This window comes from Electrophorus electricus, chromosome 5 (genome assembly GCF_041902795.1).
Source record: "Electrophorus electricus isolate QZ-2024a chromosome 5, ASM4190279v1, whole genome shotgun sequence".
NCBI lineage: Eukaryota > Metazoa > Chordata > Actinopteri > Gymnotiformes > Gymnotidae > Electrophorus > Electrophorus electricus.
This window is the reverse complement of record NC_137501.1, coordinates 20,524,353-20,551,827: the sequence shown is the minus strand read 5'-3', so window position 1 is coordinate 20,551,827 and position 27,475 is coordinate 20,524,353. Positions and strand designations below refer to the sequence as shown.

The window sequence follows — 27,475 nt, the reverse complement described above, 5'->3', positions numbered from 1 at the left end:
CTTATATAGGTCTAGCCCAGCTGTCGGGTGTTAAGCCTGATTAGTGGTGTGCCTGACTCAAGGCCTCCCTCTGGTGGCTGGAGGGGGCCTTGGCCTGGCACCAACCCTTACACTGACTTTAGGCAATTATCAGATTAAAGTGCATGTATTTGCACTCACTGATTAAATTACTCAGATGGGTCATTAGCTAATAAAGTTAGATTAACAAGGGGGTGTGGCAACAAGTAAGGGGCAGTCCTGACAAACAGTCAACAGTCAACAATAATTCCACATGCACGTGGCAGGCCATACCATATGATAAGTGGGAAGGTGAGCATACTATTACAAACTAGCAAGGACAGCAATAGCTATCAGACAGTAACTAGCCAAGATATGGTAATCTACAGTAAATATTTAATTGTTTAACTAAAACCAGTACTATGTGTTAAACATGTAAATGAGGAACTTCTAAATAAAGCTCTTGCCTTCTCCAGGGGATGCAGTACCTGGATTGTCACTCCACTGAGGTTAAAAAATAAGCATCTGGCAAATGAATGTAGTGATGTTACTACAGATGGACTACTCCGCCCACATAAGTCACATGGTAAGGCCTGACGCATGCAGGGGGATCCACATATGTACTGTGAATATCTGTTTTGTAACCACGCCCCTTCGGGATTTCATATACTCGCACAGGGCTTATTGCTAAGTGTTAATGTGTCTATTTAAACCCCTGTCTGTGTGTGCTCTTTTTGTTGGTCATTGTTGCTATGTGTGTGTTAACTCCTAGCTCTGTAGCTGTAAAGTTGGTTTGTGTAGTTCCCATTAATGTTTATAGGTGTTCTTTTAATTTTAAATGTATAGTCATGGTTACTGTAAGTGCTATGTGTGAGTGCCACCTGTTTCATATATGTTTTATGTTAATAAACATGTTTCACCAACAAGGAAGTCTCTGCGTCCTGCTCCGGGCCTGCGGAACTCGGGCCAGCTTCGTTACTGAAGTCATACCATGAAGTTTGTGATTGGTTGAACAAGTTCAATTTAGTACCTTCCCTGTTGACGCTGGGCCACATCTTACTTTGCAATATCGGTATGAGCCTATTTTGGCACAATGCGTATTATGTTTATTGTTCACAAGTATAATCAGAATAAGGGTTCATTTGTGGTACTGAGTGGGGTTCATAGTTTGCTTTGATTAAAAGTGTTGCTTACTAACGGAAGTTTTAAAGTTTACTCACCAATAGCAGCCAACCTTTTCTGAAACTGCTCAGGGGCCCATAGGCAGGAACCTAGACAAAACCGGCAACAGAAGCGGGCAAAACAGGAACAGAGGATACAGAGACAGACAAGGGAGCAGTATTGGGGGCTGGCACAGCAGCCTCAGGGAACAGAGGAGTTTCAAAAGTGACTCTCGGCATAACCAAAGAGTTTGTATGGGTCCGGGAAGTTGAAGGAGATACCTCAAGGGTGACGAGGCATGACTAAGGGAGTCTCAAATGTCATCAGAGGCAAACCTGTAGCATCTACAGGGGCCACAGGGGAGTCTCGAGGAATGACCACGGGGACAGGCCTGGCACCTGGCACTGGGACAGGCCTGGCATGTGTTGCGGGGACTTGTGGAGTGGCCTCCTCCACTCTAGGAACAGCCAGATCCGGTGACCCAACATTCAGCCGCGGCGGGCCCGCGGGCATGGCCGCATCATTCAGTGGTGAGTCTGGGAGGGCCGGAGGTGCCGCTGCGCTGCTCAGCGGTGGCGGGTCCAGAGGCACGGTTGCGCTGGTCAGCGGTGGGTCTGGGAGGCCTGAAGACAGGGTTCCACTACTAGCAGCAATAACTTTAGCAGTAAAGCCTTTAAATTGCTTGACAACAGAGCAATTTTTTTTTTTTTTTTTAATTTCATGCTGCATTTTGTACTATGTGCTCTTGTGGAAGAATATGCCATCCTACTAAGTGCTGTAAGTAGTTTGGATGAAAAGGTAGGCCTATTTAACCTGACTTGATGTGGAGGTGGAGAAATTAGACTTAGATAGCCATGTTAACACCACTGATTTACATTACATGTCCATTTGTCATCTTTGGCGATGTAGAGGAATTCCAGCTCTCTAGCGCTCTTCCTTCTGGCTTAGTGGCAAGTTTATGGCAATCTCACTACTACAGCCCAGGTTTGATTCCTGGTCTGTTTATGCTTTTATGATTACAACAAGCAGATTTAACATGAAAAAAAAATGTGATCCTTGAATTTTAATTCAAACAGCTTAGGGTCCCACCCCATAATGTTGAGAACGAATGGAAGGGAAAGTTGTCAGCAAATACGTCCTCCACTGACAAGCTGAAGTTGATTAAAATCTAAGTAGAATATAAGCATTGCTAATCAAACCCTGGTTGTGTCAGGAATAAGCAGCTTGGTTATAAAGACTTGCTGCTGGAGCAACATGACTCTATATCAAAAAGACTTGACGGTTTTTACGTGCCTGTTGTCTGGCCTAAAAACTTGCATTACATATTCAATATTTGATGTGTGGGATAAAGTGAATTGATAGCATGTACAGTTATGAACTTTATTATCTCTGCTTTTGATGCCAGATGCATTCAATAGCTACAAAGTTTTTAAATGGGCGTTTTTGCCATCCTAAGTGGATGCTGTTTAAGGAGATGTCTCATCATGTGTCACATCTGTAATGATCACTTGCCATAAAGTGACAGAGCCGCATTTAAAGTGATGCGTTGGCCGGGAAGCAAATCCAGGTCAACTGCTTGGAAGAGAGCTATGCTCGCCACTACACCAGCAATGCAAACTTGTGCTAGATTCGCCCTAATGTTGTGGTCATTGCAGTCACCAAGAGCGTGGTCATGCTCTTTGAGTGGTACCTGACTGCAAGGCCCTGTCTTTAACATTCTTCAAAGAAGTGTGAACTTCAACAGCAAAAGATGCAAAATAATTTTATGCTGGCAGCTCACACAGTTTCATTAGTGATGTGGTCATCACAGCTATACGGAGGATGCGTCATGAGCTCTCCACATTGCATAATAATGGAAAATGGCACATCACTACTAATTTCAACAAATGTGCAATGTAGATGAATTAGTGCACCTTAAATAATGCACAGATTACATTCTGTTTTTTGTGGATCGCTAGCAAACATTGGCATGTCCTGTTTCTTGTCAATTTGAAAGCTGCTCTTCTGTCATTTAAGATTGGTCATTCTATACTTGCAACTTTCAGTCTGTTTTATCCAAAAAAATGAGCAAAGAACACAAGGATAAGAAAAGAATTTGCCCTTTGAGATTCCTTTAATAACATTTGAATAACCTTTGAAGTGAGAATATAAAATGGATCTCAATCATTGTAAAATTTTAATGGCTTGTGAGTGGTCATCTTACTAGGAATGCTTTAAAGTGAACAAACACTTGAGGCAACTGTTTCTCAGGCAAAGTGTCTGTATTCAGGTTAGGATATGTGCGTGTTCAAGTCCTTGCCCTCTATTTCATTCTCTGCAGTTTAATGAGAAAGACCTGACATTGTGTAATGTCATTTCCTATTTGAGAACGAAAACAACAACAATCTTGGTTATCAAAGACTCACTCCACCCTGACCACAGCCTCTTCTCTTAGAAGCCATGACAAAACCACCATTGCAGCTTGAGAGCAAAAATCGAGCTTCTTAGGAGTTGTTATATCCCACAGGCTGTTTGACATCTCAATGCGGTACACAGTAACTTAATTTTGTTTCCATACATGTACATTACACTTTTAATGTTTCTGATACTTCAGCCTATCATTTCTCTCTCTAAGTGACAACACTCTAGAAATTTTCTCCAAAAGCACTGAATATTATTCTAACCATTTATGGCTGTTCTCCCTTCATGTACACAAAGTCCAGTATGCATCCAAATGACATCAAAAGAGATATCTGTTAGTAACTGAACATCTCCAACTTGTAAGAGTCAGGACTCTTTTTACCATCTGGAATCACTCAAGAAAAGTGGGAACACTAGTGTCACTAACACATGAAAAGAGCTATTATTGTAATTTCTCGTATGCACAACTAGCTGTGTTTCTTGCCAACATACTGGTGTTTGGACCTATGGGTGCACTCAGACATTTGAGCTACCTTTGGTAGCTCATTTGTTGGAGTGGAGGACTGTAGAAGTTAGAACTGTTATCCTTAGGTTGTTGGTTTAAATTTGCATCAAAGGAAGTTGGTCTTTTCACATACAATTTTATATGAGCAAAAGGGGAGGACTTTCCCTGACCAGGAATCGAAGCCAAGCCACAGCAGTGAGAGCACTGAATCCTAGCCAGCAATAAATATTTTGTTCCTGTAACGCGCGGTGGCCCGACTGCCACAGGGCGCAAGGCGGGATGCACAGACTCCTCCAACTTGGACGAACATTTTATTAACATTTAAAGACATAAAGGCATTCACACTTATCACAAACAAGAAACATGAAACAGTTAACGCAAAACAATCACGATACACAAGAATACATCTAACAGAAACGCGTTACATCTAGACATTATGCCGACAATAACCAACACCCTGCACACTTTAACATGGGTTTATATACATAAAGATGAAAGAGGTGCAGGTGTGGTTACAAACAAGACAGTCTTCCCACTGCACGTGGGGGGCCGAACCACGTGACTCGTGGGAGGTGAGCGTTCCATGACAGTTCCCCCTAATAAGAATATTTTTCAAAGTCTGTACTCCTAATCTACTGACCATGTTTGGATGCATACTGGACATGGTATGCATAAGCGATAACAGGCCATAAAGTGAGTTATTCATCTTTCTTATTGTTCTACAAAAACATGAAGTTTGAAAGGGAACCCTAGCCGCTATATGTGCCATTGCCCCCTAGCGGGCCCATGGGCGGGCCCAAATGGGCATACTCAAATAAATGACTTGATAAAATCGAATATTCTTAAAGTACAGTACATTTATCAACATAACATTTCTTAGGACTAATACAAGTACCTGCTTACTGATTTTCAGCCATCTGCATATATCCATTCGCCAGAAATTGCACACTGAAGACATCGTGTTTTTTGGGTAAAATTTCCACAAAAACATGCCTGCCCTTTTAAGTTGCCTTTTAAACAATCTTCTGGTACAAGATAAGTTCTGATTTAGTCATAGAAAATTCAATTACCATCAAAACAACTGCATGACATGTTTAAATGGTATACAGAGTGTTAGTAAACTTCTTTAATTGCGTGCTCACTTCTGTGCGTAAAAGCAACGTTTTTCCTCCGGTTCGGTTCCTTCGTAACAAACCCAAACTACGCAAGCCGTTGGTTAACTGAAAAAGTACGCTTCTGACGTAAAAGTGTTCCAGAATAGAGCATTAGACCCCCCCTCCTTTTCTATTGTAAATTGATTTCTATTGGCCGTTGCTGCACCATTGTCTTGGAGCAACAGCAACTCACACCTATGTGTGAAGGGGGAAGGGAAGGGAGGGTGACTAGCATTTACTTCCAGGCATTTCCAAGAGTTTCCAGGACAAGCTGCTTGTTTGGCAGCAGTTTCATCAAATAGAGGAGGCTTAGATGAAAACGTAGACCCCTCACTTGTCTTATTTAGTCATCCCTTTAATGTTTAAAGGTATGCGCACTGTATACTGTCAGTGCTTCAGTGTTGTTAGCAGATAGCATAGCGCATCGGTTTGGCGCTGTTTGGCACTATTTGGTGAAACTATAAGATTGATATGATGATTTTGCCAATATGTTTGGACATCATGGAAGAGGCTTATTTTAGCTGAAGTTTATGTGGAATTGTTTGAGTTCTGCTTGACTGCTAGCATCGATTAGCTTAGCTACTAGCATAGAATAGCTTAGATGTTTGCATAGCAAATCACTGGATGTTTCCATTCACTGCTGGAACAATTCCTAATCCTGCTACAAATCGTAAGTATAAATGATAAAGTATACTATTTCTTTACAGTATTACAGCATTTACAGTATTTTCTCCAGCATCTACAGTATTAGCTAGTATAGTAGTAGTAGCTAGTACAGTATTTTCCCCTAATGCTGCTATGAAGCTAATATTGTTGTGAAACTTACTAAAGTAACTTACTGTTATGTTTTAGCAAAAATAAACATGCAAACTTGATATAATGTGATTAATGACTTTGTTTGCATTGGAGAGGTTTTTGGACCCTTTGGATAAGTGTAGGACACCTAGTGGAAAATATTGTGTAGATATTTAGTCATTTCATGTATATGCTCAAAACTGTTCAATTTATTACACAAGACCCTGGTGAATCAGAAAATGCAGAGTATGATTGAAAATTAATCTTCAGCATCAATAGACACATTATACACCAAAAAACCCAAAGGCGTTTTATGTTTTTTTGACATTTTCTTCTGTATTAGATGATCTCAAATGGAACCTGAATGATGGACAAATAAGCCTGGATGTGAATGGATGTCTAATCCTAAGTGTCTGCTTCAATTTGAATCCTGAATCATCATTGTGCTATGTGTACAATTTCAGATACCTAGTGTTAAAGTGAACAAGTACAAATTGTTCAAAAATGATCTTAAAACTGCTTGTGCATTAAAGGGCTAGCCACTAGACCACCAGGGATAAAGGTGATGGTTGCCTCTAATATGAACATGAGCTACATTCATTGGTAACGCTTTGATTAGAACCAGGCGAAAGCCTGCAATCACTAGTTGAAATAGCTCAGCTGGGGGAGTGTTAAACTGAATATCCAAAGAGCCCTGGTTCAGTCTTGGGTTTTGGCATCTGTGCCAGACCACTCTCTTCAACAAATAGTCTTCTTTTTAAGTATATTTCATAAACCTTTACATTCCTTTACTAAAAAACGAATGAGACATTACTGTTTTTACACTATCGTTACAAATCATGGTGTAATAGTGCTCTAGACTTTGAATTCAGTGAGCCTACTTAAACTTTTTTTGGAATTTACACTTCCTTATGATATGTTTCCTCACTGCAGAGAGTCTCTTGAACAGTGGCTTCTGCACAAATGTTTTTGAAATATAGTCCATGTCTGCTGGCCAAACAACTGAACAAGGGAAGGGTAGGTGTCAGCTTGCATGTGTGCTTGTGTAGGTATCCTGGTTCACACCACTCCAATATTTTCATGGAATGGGGCCTAACTCAGCTTCCTTTGGCTCATGGATGAGCTTTGTCCTACCAAAACAGATGATGCAAATAAGTGATCTGCTTACTAAAGTTCTTGAAAATCAAACTCTTCAAAGAGGAATTGCATAATACTAAAAAAAACTTCCAAAACATTATACTCTTTTGACAGGGGTAAACATGCTTTTCCTAAGTGTGTAACAATATAGACAAGACACACTGAAGAATATGGACATTGATCCCACTACCTCTAGCATGCTAAGCAAGAGGTACCTCTACCACTTGAGCTAATTCCCCTTTCTTGTCATACCATTTATGCAAAAGTGTACTTAATAAAATTACTGGAATGTGGGGAAAATCCATGAACCACATAGTATAGTTCACCACCAAGTACATTATTTATTTTATATATGATGTGCTTTATCTGAACGGCACAGAGTTTATGCCAGACCTCATAGCAGATTTCTGTTGCTATGGAAAAAAGTCAAACAAGAACAATACGCTGGGTATTTAGAGTAATGTGATTTAGAGTAAGAGTAATGTGCATTTTTCACCTGCAATAATGTGGATTTATTTTTCCATAAACATTCCTGCTTTTGATTTTTAAAAAGCCATTTCTTTACAAACATCGCTGTTATATTTTGGAAGTTATTTATGGTTCCATGCTAAAGTAAAGTCAGTACAAGGCTTAGCATGGCAGGCCTAGTGAGTCTAATTGGCTATCCTAACTATAAAGCTTCTTTAGTGTTGTTTAATAAATACTGTGAAATGTAGCCTAAAATTAATTTGTATCCTAAATTCATGAAATATTTTTTGATAAAATAGCTCCATGAAATTAACTGATGATTGTGAAATTAGTAGAGTCCTATCATAAGCGCCTTAAATTTCACGTGGTATTATGACGTCACAACGTTGCCATGTGACCTCACTATTTGGCTACAAATAGGTATAAATACATATGGTTATTTAATGAGAGAAGATGCAAAGCATTGAAACAATTTTTAACGTGTTCGAGTTGAGACAGGAACGTTCACTGGTCGATATAATATTATCTACTTAAGCTCGTTGTCACGTCGACTGACCTCCAAGCTCACTACAATACTCAACATGCCATTCGTCGCAAGGCCAAGGACTCAGCCAACCATACACATTCATTCAGATCCTCATCACCGGAATATTGACAGCACCTGTGTTCCACTCCACACCTGTATATAAACCTGTTGAGACCTCACTTACATTGTAAAGTATTGCCACTAGTTTTGACTGTGCGTACCGAGCGTTATTTCATTAATTGCTTTCCTGTATTTCGACTGTGTTTTGTTCTGATTTTTCCCTAGCCCTTCTGTATTGTTTGCCTGGTTTGTTATTGCTCTTTGGTTTTTGGACTTGGACTGTTTACCCTCATGATTTGGATTATACCTATTTTGGCTTTCTTGGTTTCGACCCTGGCTTATTCACCTATCATGAAGCTAGAACAAAATAAACCTATCTATCTACATCCTCAAGCATCTGGCCTTACTTGTCGTGTCACAGAATACTTCGCTACCATGCAGATGGCAGATTCAGACGTGTTGAAAGAAGCGATCACCAATCAAGTACAGCTACTGGGCCAACACCAACAGGTGTTCAAGAGTTTCACATGGTGCATGGATACGAATGCCACACAACAAACAGACCAACAGGTACAAATGTCAGAACTCAGACAATGTCTCAAAGAACTTACATCATGGTTACATGCTATGACTACTTTCCCCCAGCCAGACCCACCTCATGCATCCGATGCTGGCAGCACTCCCACTGTAGCCTCTGTAAGTAAACCGGATAAATACAACGGTTCTCCAGAGAAGTGTCAGGGTTTTTTGTTACAATGCACACTACATTTTAATGGCATTCCCCCCTCTTTCTAACCAGGCTAAAATAACATTCCTTACCTCTAACCAATAAAGCTTTAGATTGGGCTACCGCCATTTGGGAGAACTTACAAATGACTACTTATGAGGATTTTATTGTGCATTTTAAAGCCATGTTTGATCACCCGCATGAGGTAAGAGCACGCGAAAAATTCTTTCTAAACTTTGTCAAGGCAACTGTTCTGTGTCGGACTGCGCCCGCCAATTTCGTACCATTGCTGCTGGTAGTGGGTGGAACGAAGCAGCCCTGATCATTACTTTCTGGAACGGTCTGATCACAGAGTTATTGCATGAACTGGCTTGCAGGGATGATGAGCTTAACGATCAACTGATGCTATCCGTCTTGACCATTTTTTGCGGGAACGAAGAACATGTGGAGGTAACATTACTCCCTTAACTTATACGACTCTGGTGACTGGAGTAAATCCCAGACAAGACACTGCAGCAGGGCCTATGCAATGCGATTCCACACGCCTGACCAAGGAAGAAAGGAGACGTCGTTTTCAAGAGGGACTATGCCTGTACTGTGGGTCTTCAGGACATGTTATCAGGGACACGTTATCATCTTAGACCCAACAGGTCTCCTGCCTTGTTCCATAAAGGAGACATGAATAACAAACCCCATGCCTCTGTAGGGATCCAACCCATTAAGAAAATGGTAGTTACCTGTCTATGTTGGGGCTCCCACTCCCTACTTTCTGTGTACAGCCCTGATTGACTCCGGAGTAGAAGGCAATTTTATCCACGCCCACCTGGTTAAAGAGCTAAACATCCCCATAGAGCCCTTACCTAAGACCCTTTGGCTAGCCGCTATAGATGGGTCTTCAGTAGGTCCTGGTTCTATCACTTTCCGCACTACACCAGTTAGACTCACCACTAGCACCCTGCACTCAGAACTCTTCTCACACTGGTATTGGAATTCTCATCCTTCCCAATTATTCTTGGCCTTCCATGGTTGGAACATCACAATCCTAGCATATCTTGGTCTCAAAGGGAGCTCACTCATTGGTCATCTCAGTCAGACAGTTTAAAACATGAGCCATGTACAAAAATGTGATAGCCATCTTGGAGCGGCATGCTTGAGAGATCAGAGTGCATGCTTGAGGACTCAAGGATAGCCTCCATGCAGTCATGGGGCACAGACTCATCAGAATGATCTAGCAATGTCAAAAGTGATCGCAACAGATTAGCAGGTGAACTCAGGGTTGTCTGTGATTTAATGGTTAAATTCTGAGTGGCGCAGAGGATGGCCTCATAGCCTGAACACCGCTGTGCTGTCATTTGTTGTGTTTGAATGTTATTCATAATATTAATAACTTGATGTGAAGTGTGTAGAACCATGGGATGAGAAAGTACCAATTTCTCTGCATCAGTGACCAGTAGGGCCGAGGCAGCCACAGCTCGTAAGCAGGCCGGCATGCCTTGAACTACCGAATCAAAAGTTTTGGAAAAATAAGATAAAGGGCAATAACTACCACCGTGCTCATGAGCGAGGACACCCACAGCTGTGGAAGCATTTTCAGAAACGTAAAGGTGGAAGGGCAGATTATAGTTTGGCAGGCCAAATGCTAGAGCAGAGCACAAGGCCAATTTCAGAGTCCTAAATGAGTGACACATAGGCTCAGTCCAGACCAACGTATCAGGACAGTCTTTTCTACAGCTCTGCCAGAGGACATTATCATGAAAGGAACAATCCGGCACCTATTGGCGGCAGTAGCTCACCAGACCCAGGAAACTCAGCATTTTGTTTGTTTGTTTTGTTTGTTTGTTTTGTGCCGGGTGGAGGGATGTCACATATGACTGCCCGACGGGCATCTGAGAGGCGGCATTCACCTGTGGACAGCAGGAACTCCAGTTACGTGACAGATGGCTTGCACCACTGGAGCTTAGATGGTGAAACCATAAACCCACATGAAGCCAGATGTTTCAGTATTGAGCAGGACCCCATCACGCAGCGCTCCTGCATTGTTGATGACAAAAGGATGTCGTGAGTGTGTGGTTGTGTGGTTGAGGAGTGAATTCAAAGCTCCCACATTCCATTTAAGTTTAAACATCACCTTCAACAACTGAACTCAAATTGAATTTACCAGAAAGCGATCATTCCCGTTATGGAAAACATCATAGAAAAGACAATATGTGGTCGAGTTGTGAATTCAACAAAGCCCCTCATTCCATCTATGCTTAAACATCACCTACAACCACTGGACTCAAATTGAATTCACCAGAAAAAAAACAAAAAAAAACCATTCCTGTAACTGGAAGTCACCTGCCTAGAAAATATAAGAGGACCTTTTTTTTCTGACCTTTCTCTGATGGTCATCTCCTGCAGATGTGGGCTTTATGGACACAGAGCTGTGGTGAACAGAGATGTAATTAGGCTTTCCAGATTCCCAGTGTATATTCTGTATTATGTGTTAAGGAATGTGTACTCCAAACATATCTGTACATGTGTTCCTACTACAGGGACCCCAATCAAGAATGTTGCAGTGCTAAATGATATGACTCCAGTGCTTTGGCCTTATAAAGCCATAATAAGCACTTTGTAAGAACATCGTTTAATGAATGTTAAGTGTGTGTTCTGTACAACCATAGAAACACAAAATGTGTACACGTGTTTAGAACAATGTAAGATTATTTCTACTTAGATACCTCCCTATAAGGGTAAAAGAAAAACACAAAAGATAGTATGACACCAACAAACTGAAGTCCTCCACTATCAACACACCCACACACAGCACATACCCACTCAAAACCTGTGGTCAATTTGTCTTCTGCCTTCCACAAAGCTCTTGACTGACCACTAAAATTCCATGTCCTCTTCAGCACTTTTGTAATTACATGATCAGTACCTTGGATATAGCCCTGTCATATAGGCAAAGAAGGCTACGTACCTGTATTTTCAAGATATGGTGAAGTTTGGAATATTTTACTAGCATTAAAAGTAATGTAAACTGTATTTGAGCACACATTTTCCAACACTTTCCACACATTTGATTTCCTCTAAGTAGCAAAATCATTAAACTGTGCCCTACATTACAGCCCTACATTAGTGGAACCACACTACACTACCTCAAAAACTCAACACACTCATCACACATTTTTACACATTTATTTGAGAAAGTATATTTTTGTAACTTTATAATTACAAAATTATCTAAGTGTAAAGATAATAAATTGACATGAATGTTCAGCTAATATGAGCCTAAAGCTATATGTGTTTAAGTGCATTTACCCACTATCCCACAGCTGACACTTTAGGGAGCAGATGTTTCAGACTGGCTGCAGTGTGTCTGGGGCTGTTGTGTGTTCTCCTGCTAGTTGCCATCACAGTACTGTGGGTGAAGTGCACAACAGAGCGAGACCAGTTGCAGAGCAGCTACAATAACCTGACTGTAGAGAGGGACCTTTTACAGACCACTTATAACAACTTGACTATTGAAATAAGACAGTTACAGAGCAGTTACAACAATGTGACTGTAGCGAAAGAGCATATATGTATGTGTGTGTGTGTGTGTGTGTGTGTGTGTGTGTGTGTTGTGAAAATAATCTGCACAAATATGGAGTTATTTCAACTTCAGTATTTACTACATCACTGCTGAGAAAAAATTCTGGCGTAAGAGCAGAAATGACTGCAAGCAAAGAGGAGCAGACCTAGTGATCATAAAGAGTGGAGAGTGTGTGTGTGTGTGTGTGTGTGTGTGTGTGTGTGTGTGTGTGTGTGTGTGTGTGTGTGTGTGTGTCAGAAGTGCTGCACAGCTGATGAGTGACCTCTGTCTGAAATGTCCTGTTTCTCTGGAAACCTGGCGTACTTCACTACAATTTTGAATATATACAGTACTGTACAAAGGTTTTAGGCAGGTGTGGAAAAAATGCAGCAAAGTAAAAAGGTTTTGACTGTCACACCAAATATTGATTTAGATTTCTCTGTTGTGCATTTACTTTGCATTTTGTTAACTGACAAAAATAAACTATTAACACTTCTATTTTTCAAAGCATTCTTACTTTGCAGCATTGTTTCCACACATGTCAAAAACCTTTGCACAGTTCTGTATATGTTACCACTTCAGAGGATTTCATCAGTAAAACATTTCCTCATACTGGATCGGTTTGACTGACAAAGACACAGATGGATCCTGGAAATGGATGGACAGCACAGCACTGACCACTGGGTGAGAGACCACAGAACTAATCCAAAGTCTTTAGAGACAAGTCTGTCCTCGTGGGCAGCCATCATAACACACCTGGGAGGTTATTTCAAGTGATACAAGACCAGGCTCTACAAAGAAAGAAAATGTTTGTGATGCACACTGGGATTGTCGGCAATACTTCACAATGATACTGAGGTTCAGGTAGTCTTAAATAGCATGGTGCTGGTGCATGTGAGCAGTAACTATGGTGACTATTAGAATTCTGGAGATGGGGACTTCTGGTGGCCAGCTTTATGTATTGCAGCTTCAATCTTGACATAGTGCATAGTGCATAGCCAAGGTAACCCCTTAATTGCTCACTTTGTAGTCCGCCATAGTTGTAAGGTGCTTTGGATAAAAGCATCAGCTAAATGCCTTCAATGTTAAATGTCAATACAGTTAGGCCACCAACTGATCTTGATATACCCAAGATATTGGACTTTCTAACAGATCACAGTTGGGAGTAGAGTTAGTGCTCAATTAAAATCAGCACTGGTACTCCTCAGGGTTACTGTCTGTGCTCTAAATTTTCACTTTGTACACATGATTGTACATCTCTTCAAAATGACCTGTTCAATTTTAAAGGTACCACAGTGAGTTTATTTGAGGATGACATCGCTGCCCTCGGCTTAATCTATCAAAATGTAGAGTCTTCATATCAACAACTGGCGTGTAGCCTGACTCTAGATGGGAGGAGAATGACTTGGTTCAATAAAACATGAGTTGTTCCTGGTTCTTAGGAAGAAATCACAACCATTCCAGTCGATTTTTACCACTATGGAAGTGGAGTGATCATACAAGTCAATCTTCAGTCAACAACCAGTGGACTGACAACCAGGATTTTTGCAGTTACAGCCATATATTAAATATGCACTTGAATCAGTGAGAGAACATGATAGACTTGGTTACATTAGCAACAAGGGATTTCACTCTTTTTACTGAAGTGCAATACACTTATAATAGAATTGTTGTGTTGAGCATTACAAGCTATCCTAATCATTTGTCATAGGGTGACCTGCCTCCTGCCTATTATAAAAATAATTCTGACTGAACTCTGGTCAAGTTGCAGTCATTTGATGAAGTCTACATCTCAGGGTGTGAAATTCAGAAGGCACATTTATGCACTGTGTGCTTTCAGGTACTGGTGGCAGGGTGAGCCCAATGACTATGAAAGAAATGAAGACTGTCCTATAACTGGATACAGGTTTGCTGCTGACAATGGATCGACCTGGGCTGTTTATCCCTGTGACTTCCCTGTGGTTGGAATCTGTGAGAAAATGTTAGACTGAATCAGAGTGAATATCAGAAACTGTAGTTGAAATTTTGTTACGTAAAAGTCTTTATTTATCTTTATTTACCAAAATATGTATTATCACTAATAAATGGGTCTGTAGTATCTGCTCTTTAAAAGCCTGAATCAAAATGTACCTTTTCACACAAGTTCAAGTTCAAGTTCAAGTTCAAGTTCCGTTTATTCGTCACATACATAGTCATACACAGTATAACGTGCAGTGAAATGGTGGAGAGTGCTCTGTCCAAACTGAGGAAGAGAAACAGGGGTGCATAGAGAAAAATATATATATGCAGGTAAATATATATATTCTATGTATGTACAAAAATATTTTTAACAAAGTATGTACAATATATGTATATTATGATTATATACACAATGTACAATGTATATGGTTGGGTATATATGTACACAATCTACAGAATGTACAGATCCATTTTATATAATAACATATCTACAGTTGTTGTGTAACAGGGTACTTGAGTATAAATCTATATATACAGATGTACAGATATACAGTCATGTTACATGGTGGTGGTGGTCCCCACAGTTTATCAGTTTCCCTGATTCAGGGCCCGAATGGCCTGTGGGAAGAAGCTCCTCTTCAGCCTCTCTGTCTTGGTCTTCAGGGAGCGGAAGCGCCTCCCTGACCTCAACAGAGTGAAGAGTCTATTGTTGGGATGGGTGGGGTCCTTCACAATTTTCCTGGCCTTGCTCTGGCACCGCTTGTAGTAGATGGTCTGCAGGTCAGGAAGTTCCGTGTGAGTGATGCGCTCTGCTGAACGCACTACCCTTTGGAGTGCTTGTCTGTCCTGCTTGGTGCTATTCCCAAACCAGATTGTGATGTTCCCCGTGAGGATGCTCTCGATAGTGCAGGTGTAGAAGTTCCGCAGTACTTTGGAGGGCAGTCTGAAGTCCCTTAGGCGTCTGAGGTGGTAAAGACGCTGACGAGCCTTCTTTGCAAGGGAGTTGGTATGGCGGGACCAGGACAGGTCCTGCGAGATGTGAACTCCAAGGTAACTGAAACTATCTACTCTCTCCACCGTGGTTCCACTGATCCTCACAGGTTGGTAGTGCCACACCTGCTTCTTGCTGCTATCCACGATCAGCTCCTTTGTCTTGCTGATGTTTAGGAGGAGATTATTTTCCTGGCACCAGTTTTCCAGGTGTTTAATCTCCTCCAGGTAGGTCCTCTCGTCGTTGTCCGAGATCAGACCCACGACAACGGTGTCGTCAGCAAACTTGACAATGATATTAGAGCTGGAAGTGGCTGTGCAGTCGTAGGTGTACAGTGAGTAGAGCAGGGGGCTTAGGACACAACCCTGAGGAGCTCCAGTGCTGAGGGTGAGGGTGGATGAGGCGCAGTTGCCCACCCGTACTGATTGCGGTCTGTCTGTTAGGAAGTTGGAGATCCAGTGGCACAGGGATGTATGCAGTCCTAGATCTCCCAACTTAGTAGTGAGTAGGGAGGGGATGATAGTGTTAAATGCTGAACTGTAGTCGACAAATAGCATTTTAACATAATTTCCCCTCCCTTCGTCCAGGTGAGTCAGTGTAGTGTGGAGCAGATGTGCAATTGCATCGTCAGTGGAGCGGTTGTGGCGGTATGCAAATTGCAGTGGGTCCATGGAGGCTGGCAGTGAAGATGTGATGAAGTCTCTGACTAGCTTTTCAAAGCACTTCATCACGACTGATGTGAGGGCGACAGGGCGGTAGTCATTGAGGTCGGAGGGTCGAGGTTTCTTCGGGACGGGGACGATGGTGGACCGCTTGAAGCTGGACGGGACGATACCGAGCATCAGGGAGAGATTGAAGATGTCGGTGAATACCGGGGCTAGCTGATCTGCGCAGGCTTTGAGGACCCTCCAGCAGATACCGTCTGGTCTCATCGCCTTCCTGGTTTTCACCCTTTTAAACACTCTCCTCACGTCACTCTCCGTAATGATGAGAGGGCGCTGTTCTATGGTGGGCCCCGCGCATGTGCCATCGACTGCCCCGATAGTGCCATTAGCATTGGCGCTGTTAGCACTAGCGCCGTTAGCATTTGTGCTGCTAGCATTAGCGCTGCTAGATGTAGCCTCGAAGCGAGCAAAGAATGTATTCAGCTCGTTCACCAGAGACTCATCCGCACTCATCAGTCCGGAGGGTGGGCTCCTGTAGTCCGTGATCATCCGTAGTCCCTGCCACAGGGATCTAGAGCCACTCTGCTGGAACTGTGTCTCTAGTTTCTTCCCGTAGCGTCGCTTCGCCTCCCTCACCGCCCTGCGCACTCCGTATGCTGCGGACTTGTACTCGTCCATGTTCCCGCTGATGATCCCCGCATTGTAGGCAGCAGTGCGAGAGTTCAGAGCCTCATGGATGGTTCTGTCCACCCAGGGCTTCTGGTTGGAAAACTTCTTGATGGTGATTCTTGGGATCTTGTCGTCCACCAGTTTCCAAATAAACCCCACTACTGCCTCCGTAAACTCGCTGACATCATCAGTGCTGCGCCGGAACATGTCCCAGTCCGCATCATCCAGAGCGTCCTGCAGAGCGGCCACCGATTGGTCTGTTCAGCGCGCGACCTCCCTCTGAACCGGAGCTTCCAGTTTCAGCCTTTGTTTATATTTTGGTAGGAGGAAGATGGCGGCGTGGTCTGACTTACCAAACGGTGGATGACCTAGTGCCTTGTAACTGTCCTTGTATGGGGTGTAGCAGTGGTCTAGTGTCCTATTTCCCCTGGTGGGGAAGGTTACGTGCTGGTAAAGGTTGGGCACCGCACGCTTGAGGTTAGCGCTGTTGAAATCCCCAACCACAATAAGTGCAGCGTCCCGGTGCTGTGCCTGAAACTGTGTGAGAGCCTCATGAAGTTCACACAGTGCAGTGTCCATGTTAGCCTGAGGTGAGATGTACACGGTGTTGATAATGACCGAAATGAACTCCCGGGGAAGGTAGAAAGGATGAAGCTTGAGGGCGAGCAGCTCCAGGTTGGGTGAGCAGGAGCAGGCGAGAGTAACAACATTGGCATTGTTACACCAGCTGTTGTTTACCATCACACACACTCCGCCGCCTCTCGACTTCCCCGAACCTGCCGTCCTGTCCATGCGGTGAACCGAGAAGAACTCGGCCGGCTGGATAGCGTGGTTTGGTACCGCTGGGTTCAGCCACGACTCGGTGAAGCAGAGGAGATTGCAGTCCCGAATGTCCCTCTGGAACTTTATCCTGGCCCGGAGGTCATCGAGCTTGTTATCCAGAGACTGGATGTTGGCTAGCAGGATGCTGGGTAAGGGAGCTCGGTGTGCCCGAGCCCTCAGCTTGTTCCTGACGCCGGCTCGCTTCCCTTGAGGCCTTTTCCTCGTGCCGCGTCTTTTGTTTTCCCTCAGGATCTCCGTCGGCCATCTTGGGTCCGGGGTTACAGACGGCTTGAGGTGAGTGCTATGTAGATTAAGAGAAATAAGGGCATCTCTGCTGTACGAGATACGTGCCGTGGTGTGTAGAGAAGGGCTGCGAAGAAATCATGGGTAGCGGGAAGAGCGAAAAGAGCGAAAAGGATAGTGAAAAGAGCGAAAAAAGTGCCAGGTGCAGACCGAGCAGTCGTGACGGCAGCCGACCTCACCGGCGCCATCTTGATCGTGGCACAATACTATTAATCCATATATAAATGTGATTATCTCAACTATATGTAAACTATTCCCCTCATATTTCATAATAAATCCTTCTCTCCTCACTGTTCTGGACATATATTGATACTTATATTGCTGATCTCTGATGACTCTGCCTGTGCTAAATGGCCTTCTGTACTGATGGAAATGGAATTTCATACTTGACTAGCTCAAAAACAAGCAAAAACAACACTCAGAAAGTAACAGTCAGTCTAATGCACAACGAAGCAGCTGATACACAGCAAACATTGGGTCGAACACCAACAAAGACTAATGAATAAACAGGACTTTATACATACACGGTAACAACGTAGATAACAAGGAACAGGTGTGACACATGGTCGGGGTGTGGCAAAGAAGACACACACACACACACACACACACACACACACATCACGTGAACATAAGGAGGAGTCTAGGAGGAGGGGGCCATACCGTGACAAGCAGCTGTAAGGTCCAGAGTTTAGGTCAAAGGAATCTCTGTGGTGTGGCCAGAATGCTGATTGGAATTCATAAATGAAACAATTTGATCTTAAGAACTTATTAAGCTGAGTGAGCATGAACTTTTCAATAACCATAAAAGGGAGTAAAGTTATTTTATGTGATGAATACAATCTTACAGCTTGGTGTAACACATGGCTGCCAAATGGTTAACCAGAGACTTGTCAAGGTCTACAAGCCACAATGTCTCTCATCTACTGTGATGTTTGGTGGAGGACCAGTGATCTTCCCACTGGAAGCAGGAAGATTGGTCTTTGTGAAGAACAAATTAATTGAGCCATATACAAGGTTGTCTAGGAGGAAATGTTGCTTCCTTTTTGTCTGACAGTCTTCCCCAACCCTGAGGACTGGCTTTTCCAGCAAGACAGTTAATATGAACTTGTTTTCTTTGCATTATTTGACAGCTAAAAACAATGCATCTTTTTACCATTATCAACAACATCTTTGTCATCTTAAATAAATTATCTAAATTACAACAGTATAATTTGTTATAGAATAAAACAGAAGTGGATTGGATTACCACTACATGATTTGGATTACCCCTATATTGGCTTTCCTGGTTTCGACCATGGCTTATTCACCCATTACGAAGTTGGAACATAATAAACCTATCTACCTACATCTATGAGCGTCTGGCCTTCCTTGTCACGTTACAGCCGCATACTACCCCTAGTGGGTACAAATAAATACATATTTAATTTTATGCATATTTTTCAAATGTTTACATTTACATCAGTCTGACCTTTTGCAAATAAAATGCTTTACACAATCATCATTGCAAAAATCATGTCATAAATGATGATTTATTGAGTTATTTGACATGTAACTCATACATTTATTGTACATTGCAAACAGCAAACAGCTTACTGATAAAGGTAACATATTTGCCACAGTGTGCCAGTCACTCCACTGGCCCCCCCACACACACACAACACCTGCCATGGTCCCTATCATCTATGTGTTGATTATGGCACACACCTGTTCCTTGTTTGCTCCTCTTTTGTTCAACTAGTTATTTAAGCTTACAGATACCTGCCATTGGTGCTGTGCATTGCTATTTGTCCTGTGCCTGGGTCCTACTCTTAAGAAGTAAGAACCTTTCGATCCTGCATTGTTCTACACATCGGTAGCTTCGCTATGCCTCGTCAGCATGTTTTGAGTTCATTTGAGTCGAGTATGGAGAATAAAGATTCTCTCAGCTTTCACTGCCTGCGCAGCTTCCAGGGAGTGAGGCAAGCAGCACAGATTGGGCTGACCTGCAGACTGTCCAGCCCATGGTTTTGGGACAGCAGAGGCAGGAGATTTGTGAGCTTCAGTCCATGATGGAGAACCTCACTTGCTGTGTGCCAAGCCTCTCCATGGGTCCCGATACAGGTTGGTTGGCCCTACACCCACTGATTGGGTGCACATTGCCATGCCAGAGGTCTACTGTTGAGATGGCTGTGAGAGTATTGTTTTCCAGTGTGAGCTGTATTTCACCTACCAGCTACATCTACCTAACCATGGCAAAGTCACATTTGTCATCTCCAGACTCATGGGGAGGACCAAGACTTTGGGGATAGCACTAGTGTCCTGCTTGTTTCCACTGCTGGTGACTACCCTGAGTTCATTAAGGAAATCAAGGCAGAGTTCCTTCATCACTGCCATGATAGGATTTGTGGCCAGGCTCTCTCAGCGCATTACACTAAGTCTCTCCTACACACACATGATTCACTCATATCACATTACTGAGTGGGTTCCCCACTGTTCCATTCACTGCCTCGTCACATGGGCTATGCCCCTCCTGTCCACCTCTGTGGAGAGCCAAGAAGCCAATAACTCTATCTCCATCCCTGCATACCAGGACCTTGCTGAGGTCTTCAGTCTAATCAAGGCTGTGCAGCTTCCTCCCCACTGTAGCTTTGACTGTGGCATCAACCACAGGGTGGTCTTGGAGCAATACATCAAGAAGGCTCTGGCACAGGGTTACATCCACCCCTTCACCTCACCTGCCTCAGATAGTGTCTTCTTCATTAAGAAGAAAGATGGTGGGCTGAGGCCATGCATCAATTCAAAATGTCTCTAAATGCTTTGCTAGTTAAATATTCATACCTGTTGCTGCTTATACCAGCTGCTCTCAAGCAGCTAAGGAGAGTGCAGTACTTCACAAACATGTTGTGTGCCTAATTAGGAGGGTGATGAATGGAAGACAGCCTTTAGCATTTCCTCTGGACACTATGATTATCTGCTTCTTCCACCTGGCCTAACCACAGCATTGTCAGTCTTTCAGGCATACATCATTGAGGTATTTATCGAGTTTCTGAGTAGATCCATTACTGCTTAGATTGACAACATCCTGATCAATCTAAGTGTGTGTGTGTGTGTGTGTGTGTGTGTGTGTGTGTGTGTGTGTGTGTGTGTGTGTGTGTGAGAGAGAGAGAAAGAGAGAGAGAGAGAGAGAGAGAGAGACAGAGAGACAAACAGAGAGAGCGAGAGAACAAAATAAAACACACAATGGCCTTTGTACAGGCCATTATAATAATATGGAACTTAGAAAAGTAACTTAATGTGAACATGCAAACATGAAGTATAGTGATTAATGACTTTTTGTGCATTTGGAGAGATTTTTGGACACTTCGGAGAAGTCTAGAACACCTAGTGGAAAACATTTCATGTATATGCTCAAAACTGTTCAATATATTACACAAAACCATGGTGAATCAGAAAATGCAGAGTATGAGTGAAAATGAATCTCCAGCATCAATAGACACAGTATACACCAAAATATTCAAATGCAATGGCATCCAACATCAGCCTCAAATGTTTTCTCATGTGGGCAATGCAAACAACCTTGCTCTGGAAAGATGCAGAAATATATTTTGCTGCACGTGCTATGCTAATCCAACATTCTACAAGTTGAGACAAGTCACATCTGGCAGCACATGTCTAAGGCTTTCTCTTCATAATGAGATTGCCAATGCTAACAGAATACATTTCCACAGCTTTAAGGACTTCCAAAGTGAAAACTTCCAGACCTTTCAAGCCAACTTGGTTAGATGCATTCATTTGACATACTAGCTGTCACAGTACAAAAGGTCTGGAGGTTTTCGATTTTGCAAGTCCTCAAAGCTATGGAAAGGTATTCTGAAACCACTGGCAATCTCATCACAAAGAGAAACCCTGAGACATGGTCTGCCAGATGTGACATTTCTCAACTTGTAGAATGTTTGCTTAGCATGACAGGGGGAGCAGAATCGATTTCTGCATCTTTCCAGAGGAAGTATGTTCGAGTTGCCATTATGTGAAAACATTTGAAACTGTTGTTGGATTTTGAGGATGTCTTATTCAGACTTGAGCCATAAGCTTATGTCCTTTACTCTAAAAGCTGACCTTTACTGTCCTTTATTGTCTAAAAGCTGTCATTTACATTGGAAAAACTGTCCTTCACTGTCCTTTGCATTCTACAATCTGTCCTGTACACTCTAAAAGCTGACCTTTACAGTGTAAAAGCTGTCCTTTACAGTATAAAGGCTGTCTTTTCAGAACATTCTGGAAATGGTGTATGAAAGAAATTAAAATTAAAATCTAACTTGGCATGTGACACTTGAGCAGGCTGACATTGATATATATTATAGTGTAATAGCAAATGCAATCAATCCATTGGCTAATTAAGCCAGCTTTAAATGGGGGTGTGCTGCCAGAGGAAACAGTACATAGATTGAGATCACAAGACACTACAGTTAGGCTATGGACTGAAGAATGAAAGTAGTTTTATTGGAGTCACATTCAAAGAGTCACATTTAGAATCTCAAGATAGGTTCACAAACGAAAGTTTATTTATTTTATTAACCAATTTCCAAAGCTATTTTCACCTCTACTATACAATATATGATATTATATAATATATACAATATGTCTATTGTGGTCAATCCCAATTATTTGAGCACTAAGCTAGAACTGTTCACTGCCATCAAAATAATTTTGACTTCCTATTAAAAGTTTCCTCTTATCCAGCCCAGAAACATTCAAATGAATAGATTCATTTGTGAACTTATGTTAAGTCCACAAGAGGGCAAGTGTAGTTTTCAGAGTGAATAAGGCCTATCCCATTTCTGGGGTGCATGAGACTCTATTAAGACTCTTCTATGACTGCATGCACCTATCAATGCAGCTGTAAATACTGCTTCCTTCCTGCATGCTCCCTGCCTCCTTCCCTGCCTGACACTGACACTCAACATAAATGTAGTTAACCTGTTTTGATTCATAAAAGACATTCTGCTGGTGACTTAGAAAGTGCTTTCAATCTAGAGTATCTGTTAATTATAGCAGCTTCTCCTACCCAAAGCAGGTGATTATAAGGGTTAAAGCCTCAGGAGCATTATTTTACATTTAGGAAACCCTACAAACTTGCTAATGAATCTGACATTGCAGTCAACCAGTTTCCTTTGTACAGGTGATGAGGAATGAGCTGTTGATTTTGGTGTGTTTTCACCCTCACAATTGATGTCAGTTTGGTGTGTTTACAACCTCATGCCGGACCACCAATGCCAATTCAACATGTATTACAAGCTCAAAATATGACTGATGAGGACTAACTAGGCTCAACATTGTGGAACACTCCACACTGATGATGGGCATTAGGCAGTCACCAACACTCTCCAATGGCGTGAAGGTATGGGAGAGTTATTTTCTTTTGTTCAGGCAGTGTGTTTAACTTCCCATGTCAAAAGCATAAGTTCTCAATTTCCATTTGAATACCCCAACATTAAACAAGCAATATGGTACACACACACACACACACAGACACACAAGCCCTTCTTTCACACAAGTTCAAACTTGTTTCCTGTGCCCTGTGTGCTTTGGTTTTTCTCGTTGGATTATTCTCTGCTTGGTTAAGGTAGGTTCTGAGTTTACTTACTTTTGCCTCAGATTTTGTAAAATTCAAGGCTAATTATCTGAAACTAGTTGTTAGTTGCTTGTTAGCTGTAATTACTCCCTACAGGTGTAGTTTCGCCCTGTGCACCTCAAGGCATGACTGCGCTGTGAGGTCCTGCCGAGTGGTCCATAGATTTCACAGTGGTAAAGTCATTGTGTTCTGCGCACATTGCACTTTTAATGTTTCTGATATTTCAGCCACTCGTTTTTCTCTCTACATGAAACACTTGAAAAAGTTTTTTACAAAAGCACTGCATGTTATTCTGACCAGTTATGTCCTTTCTCCATTCATGTACACAAAGTCCAGTATGCATCTAAATGTCATCAGAAGAGATATATGTCAAATGAACATTACAATTTAAACATCCACAACTGGCTGTGTTTCTTGCCAACATACTGGTGTTTGGACCTTTGGGACACTGTTTCCGTCACCTTTGATAGCTCAGGTGGTAGAGTGGAGGACTGTAGAAGTTAAAACAGTTATCCTTAGGCTGTCGGTTCAACTCCAACTTGAAGGAAGTTTATGTTTTCACGTGCAATTTTCCATGATAAGGCAGGAAAAACATAGAGCATTCCCTGACCAGGAATCGCGGCGGTGAGAGCACCGAATCCTAGCCACTAGACCACCAGGGACAAAGCCTTAGTACCCTCATGACACCAACATTTTTCAAAGTCTGCACTCCTACTATACGGATGACAATTGGATGCATACTGGCCTTAGTATGCACGTGAGGAAACAGGCCATGAAGTGAGTTATTCATCTTTCTTTTTATTCAACAAAAAAGATGAAGTTTGCAAGAGTCAAAGCTCTTTTTTACTATCTGGGATCATTCAAGAAAAGTGGGAATGCTAGTGTCACTAACACATGGAAAGAGCTGTTAATGTAATGTCTCGTACACACAGGGAGAACACTTCAGGCAGAACTAAAGGGGTTAGGTGTGGTTGACATGATAGCTTCAGAGTTTCAAGACGATGGGAATGGTATCCCATTGTAAACAAACACACAGGCAGACACACATAGGTTTATAAACACACACACACATTTATTATATGCAAACTGAATGGATCTCACATAATACTTAGCATGCGATGGCACCACACTGCCAAAGGAGTTAGCTGACAGATGCTATAGCATTCCCCATTTGTCTCTTTCACTATTTCAAAGCTCCTAACCTGTCATGTCAGTTAAGATGTCCTGGATTGGGGAGGATGACCAAACCAGTGCATTTGGGCCCTTGTGTGTCTTGAAGAGATTGGCACACAGATACCATATCAAAGTTTGAGACTTAGTTTCCATGTCCTGAATCCTTCTTGATTAGCGAAGATGCGTTGTAGGTAAACTGCAAATCTCAGATGCTAGAGCAGCAGACTTTTACTCTGAGGGTGTAGGGTTCACTTCCCTGTTCAATTGAAAACATTGTTACTTTGCCACTAATGTGTGCTTGTGAACTTTGAGACTGAAAATAATGCCAATATTATCACACGAATGGGGCCCATTACTTCCATAGTAAGGTTTTCCATGCACTTATTAGGAAAACAAGGAGAGAAAGGACCAGAGTCTGCACAAGGATGTTAATAGGCAGATAGGATATCTATCAAGTTATATTACCAATGCTAAAGTGTATTGACATACAGGGCCAAGTAGGACTTCCTTGGTGTGTGGTGCAGCCGAAGGGCAGTCCCTCAGCATGAAATCATATAACAAACTTTGTACTACACAGTGGTTCGGGTCACTGCGATTGTTGTTGGTTCATACATAGTTTCACCAACTTTTTGAATGTTCATTGATTTGACCAAAACAGTGACACCTCGAATAAACAGATGAGCAGGTTTGTCTGCAGGAAGAGGGAGAGCTCACGAGACATTATTATTCACACTGTTCAATTTCTCAATCAACATTTGGGCGTAGTCCGCCAAGATCACGTCCATGTCACCTGAATGAGAAACACCTGGGTTACCTCTGACACATGGGCTGGTAAATGGTCTACCAAAAATGACCTCAAATTGTCACAATTTGGTGGGGGCAGTGAGCATCATTCTGTTCTCTCACAACACTGCTGGCAGTATATCTATCCACTTCTTTCCTGTTTCCATCATAGCCTTTGTTAACCTTTCTTTCAAGGTACGATTCATTCTCTCAACAATGCCAGATGACTGAGGATGATAAGGAATGTGAAACTTCTAATCCATAGTTAGGTAGGTGCATAGTTTCTGAGTTAACTTGGAAATGAAACAGGGTCCCTGATCTGAATCTATTACCTGAGGAACACCATACCTCGGTATTCCCTTGGCTAGGATTTTAACCACAGTGCGGGTGTCTTTCTTAGAACAAGGAAACGCCTCAGTCCACTTGGAAAACCTGTCTACAATCACCAGCAGGTACTTCAACTGACCACAAGGTGGCATGTGTGTAAATATCTATAGACACTGAAAGGAATATTCAGGAGCCAGCAAGACATCATGTTTGGCTTCTGTTTTTCCCTGGTTGCTTCTAGCACAGGTTAAGCAGCTATCTAGGAGGAGTTTTACAGTTTTACGTGTATACAAATCTGTTTTTGAATGTTAGCCATCACCCCCAGCTACTATAGCAGACCTGTAAGGGAGAGAGTAAGCCTCCCAAATGAGGTTTGGCAGAGAACAGATAGAATAACCACAGGAAAATTCAGAGTCAGACAGTTTAAAACATGAGCCATGTACAAAAATGTGATAGCCACCTTGGAGCGGTATGCTTGAGAGATCAGAGTGCATGCTTGAGGACTCAAGGATAGCCTCCATGCAGTCGTGGGGCACAGACTCATCAGAATGATCTAGCAATGTCAAAAGCGATCGCAACAGATTAGCAGGTGAACTCAGGGTTGTGTGTGATTTAATGGTTAAATTCTGAGTGGTGCAGTGGATGGCATCATAGCCCGAACGCCGCTGTGCCGTCATGTGTTGTGTTTGAATTTTATTCATAATATTAATAACTTGATGTGAAGTGTGTAGAACCATAGGATGAGAAAGTGCCAATTTCTCTGCATCAGTAACCAGTAGGGCCGAGGCAGCCACAGCTCGTAAGCAGGCCGGCATGCCTTGAACTAACAAATCAAAAGTTTTGGAAAAGTAAGCCACAGGGCAATAACTACCACCTTGCTCCTGAGCCAGGATACCCACAGCTGTGGAAGCATTTTCAGAAACGTAAAGGTGGAAGGGCAGATTATAGTTTGGCAGGCCAAGTGCTGGAGCAGAGCACAAGGCCGCTTTCAGAGTCCTAAATGAGTGATACATGTGCTCAGTCCAGACCAACGTATCAGGACAGTCTTTTCTATAGCCCTGCTAGAGGACTTTATCATGAAAGGAACAATCTGGCACCTATTGGCGGCAGTAGCTCACCAGACCCAGGAATCTCAGCATTTTGTTTGTTTGTTTTATTTGTTTGTTTTGTGCCAGGTGGAGGGATGTCACGTATGACTGCCCGACGGTCATCTGAGAGGCGGCATTCACCTGTGGACAGCAGGAACTCCAGTTACGTGACAGATGGCTTGCACCACTGGAGCTTAGAAACCTTAAACCCACATGAAGCCAGATGTTTCAGTATTGAGCAGGACCCCATCACGCAGCGCTCCTGCATTGCTGAGGACAAGAGGATGTCATGAGTGTGTGGTTGTGTGGTTGAGGAGTGAATTCAAAGCCCCCACATTCCATTTAAGTTTAAACATCACCTTCAACAACTGAACTCAAATTGAATTTACCAGAAAGCGATCTTTCCCGTTATGGAAAACATCATAGAAAAGACAATGTGTGGTCGAGATGTGAATTCAACAAAGCCCCTCATTCCATCTATGCTTAAACATCACCTACAACCACTGGACTCAAATTGAATTCACCAGAAAAAAAACAAAAAAACAAAATATTCCTGTAACTGGATTTCACCTGCATAGAAAATATAAGAGGACCTTTT

General features: G+C 42.4%; 1 protein-coding gene across 1 annotated transcript in view; it reads left to right on the top strand.

The window, feature by feature from the left end:
- LOC145657973 (uncharacterized) overlaps positions 1-27,475 on the top strand; it is a 150,785-nt gene that overhangs the window by 106,324 nt on the left and 16,986 nt on the right. Inside the window, 1 exon segment of the mRNA XM_081714849.1 lies at positions 12,346-12,471. Within this exon segment, the coding sequence (XP_081570975.1) occupies positions 12,346-12,471 (126 nt within the window).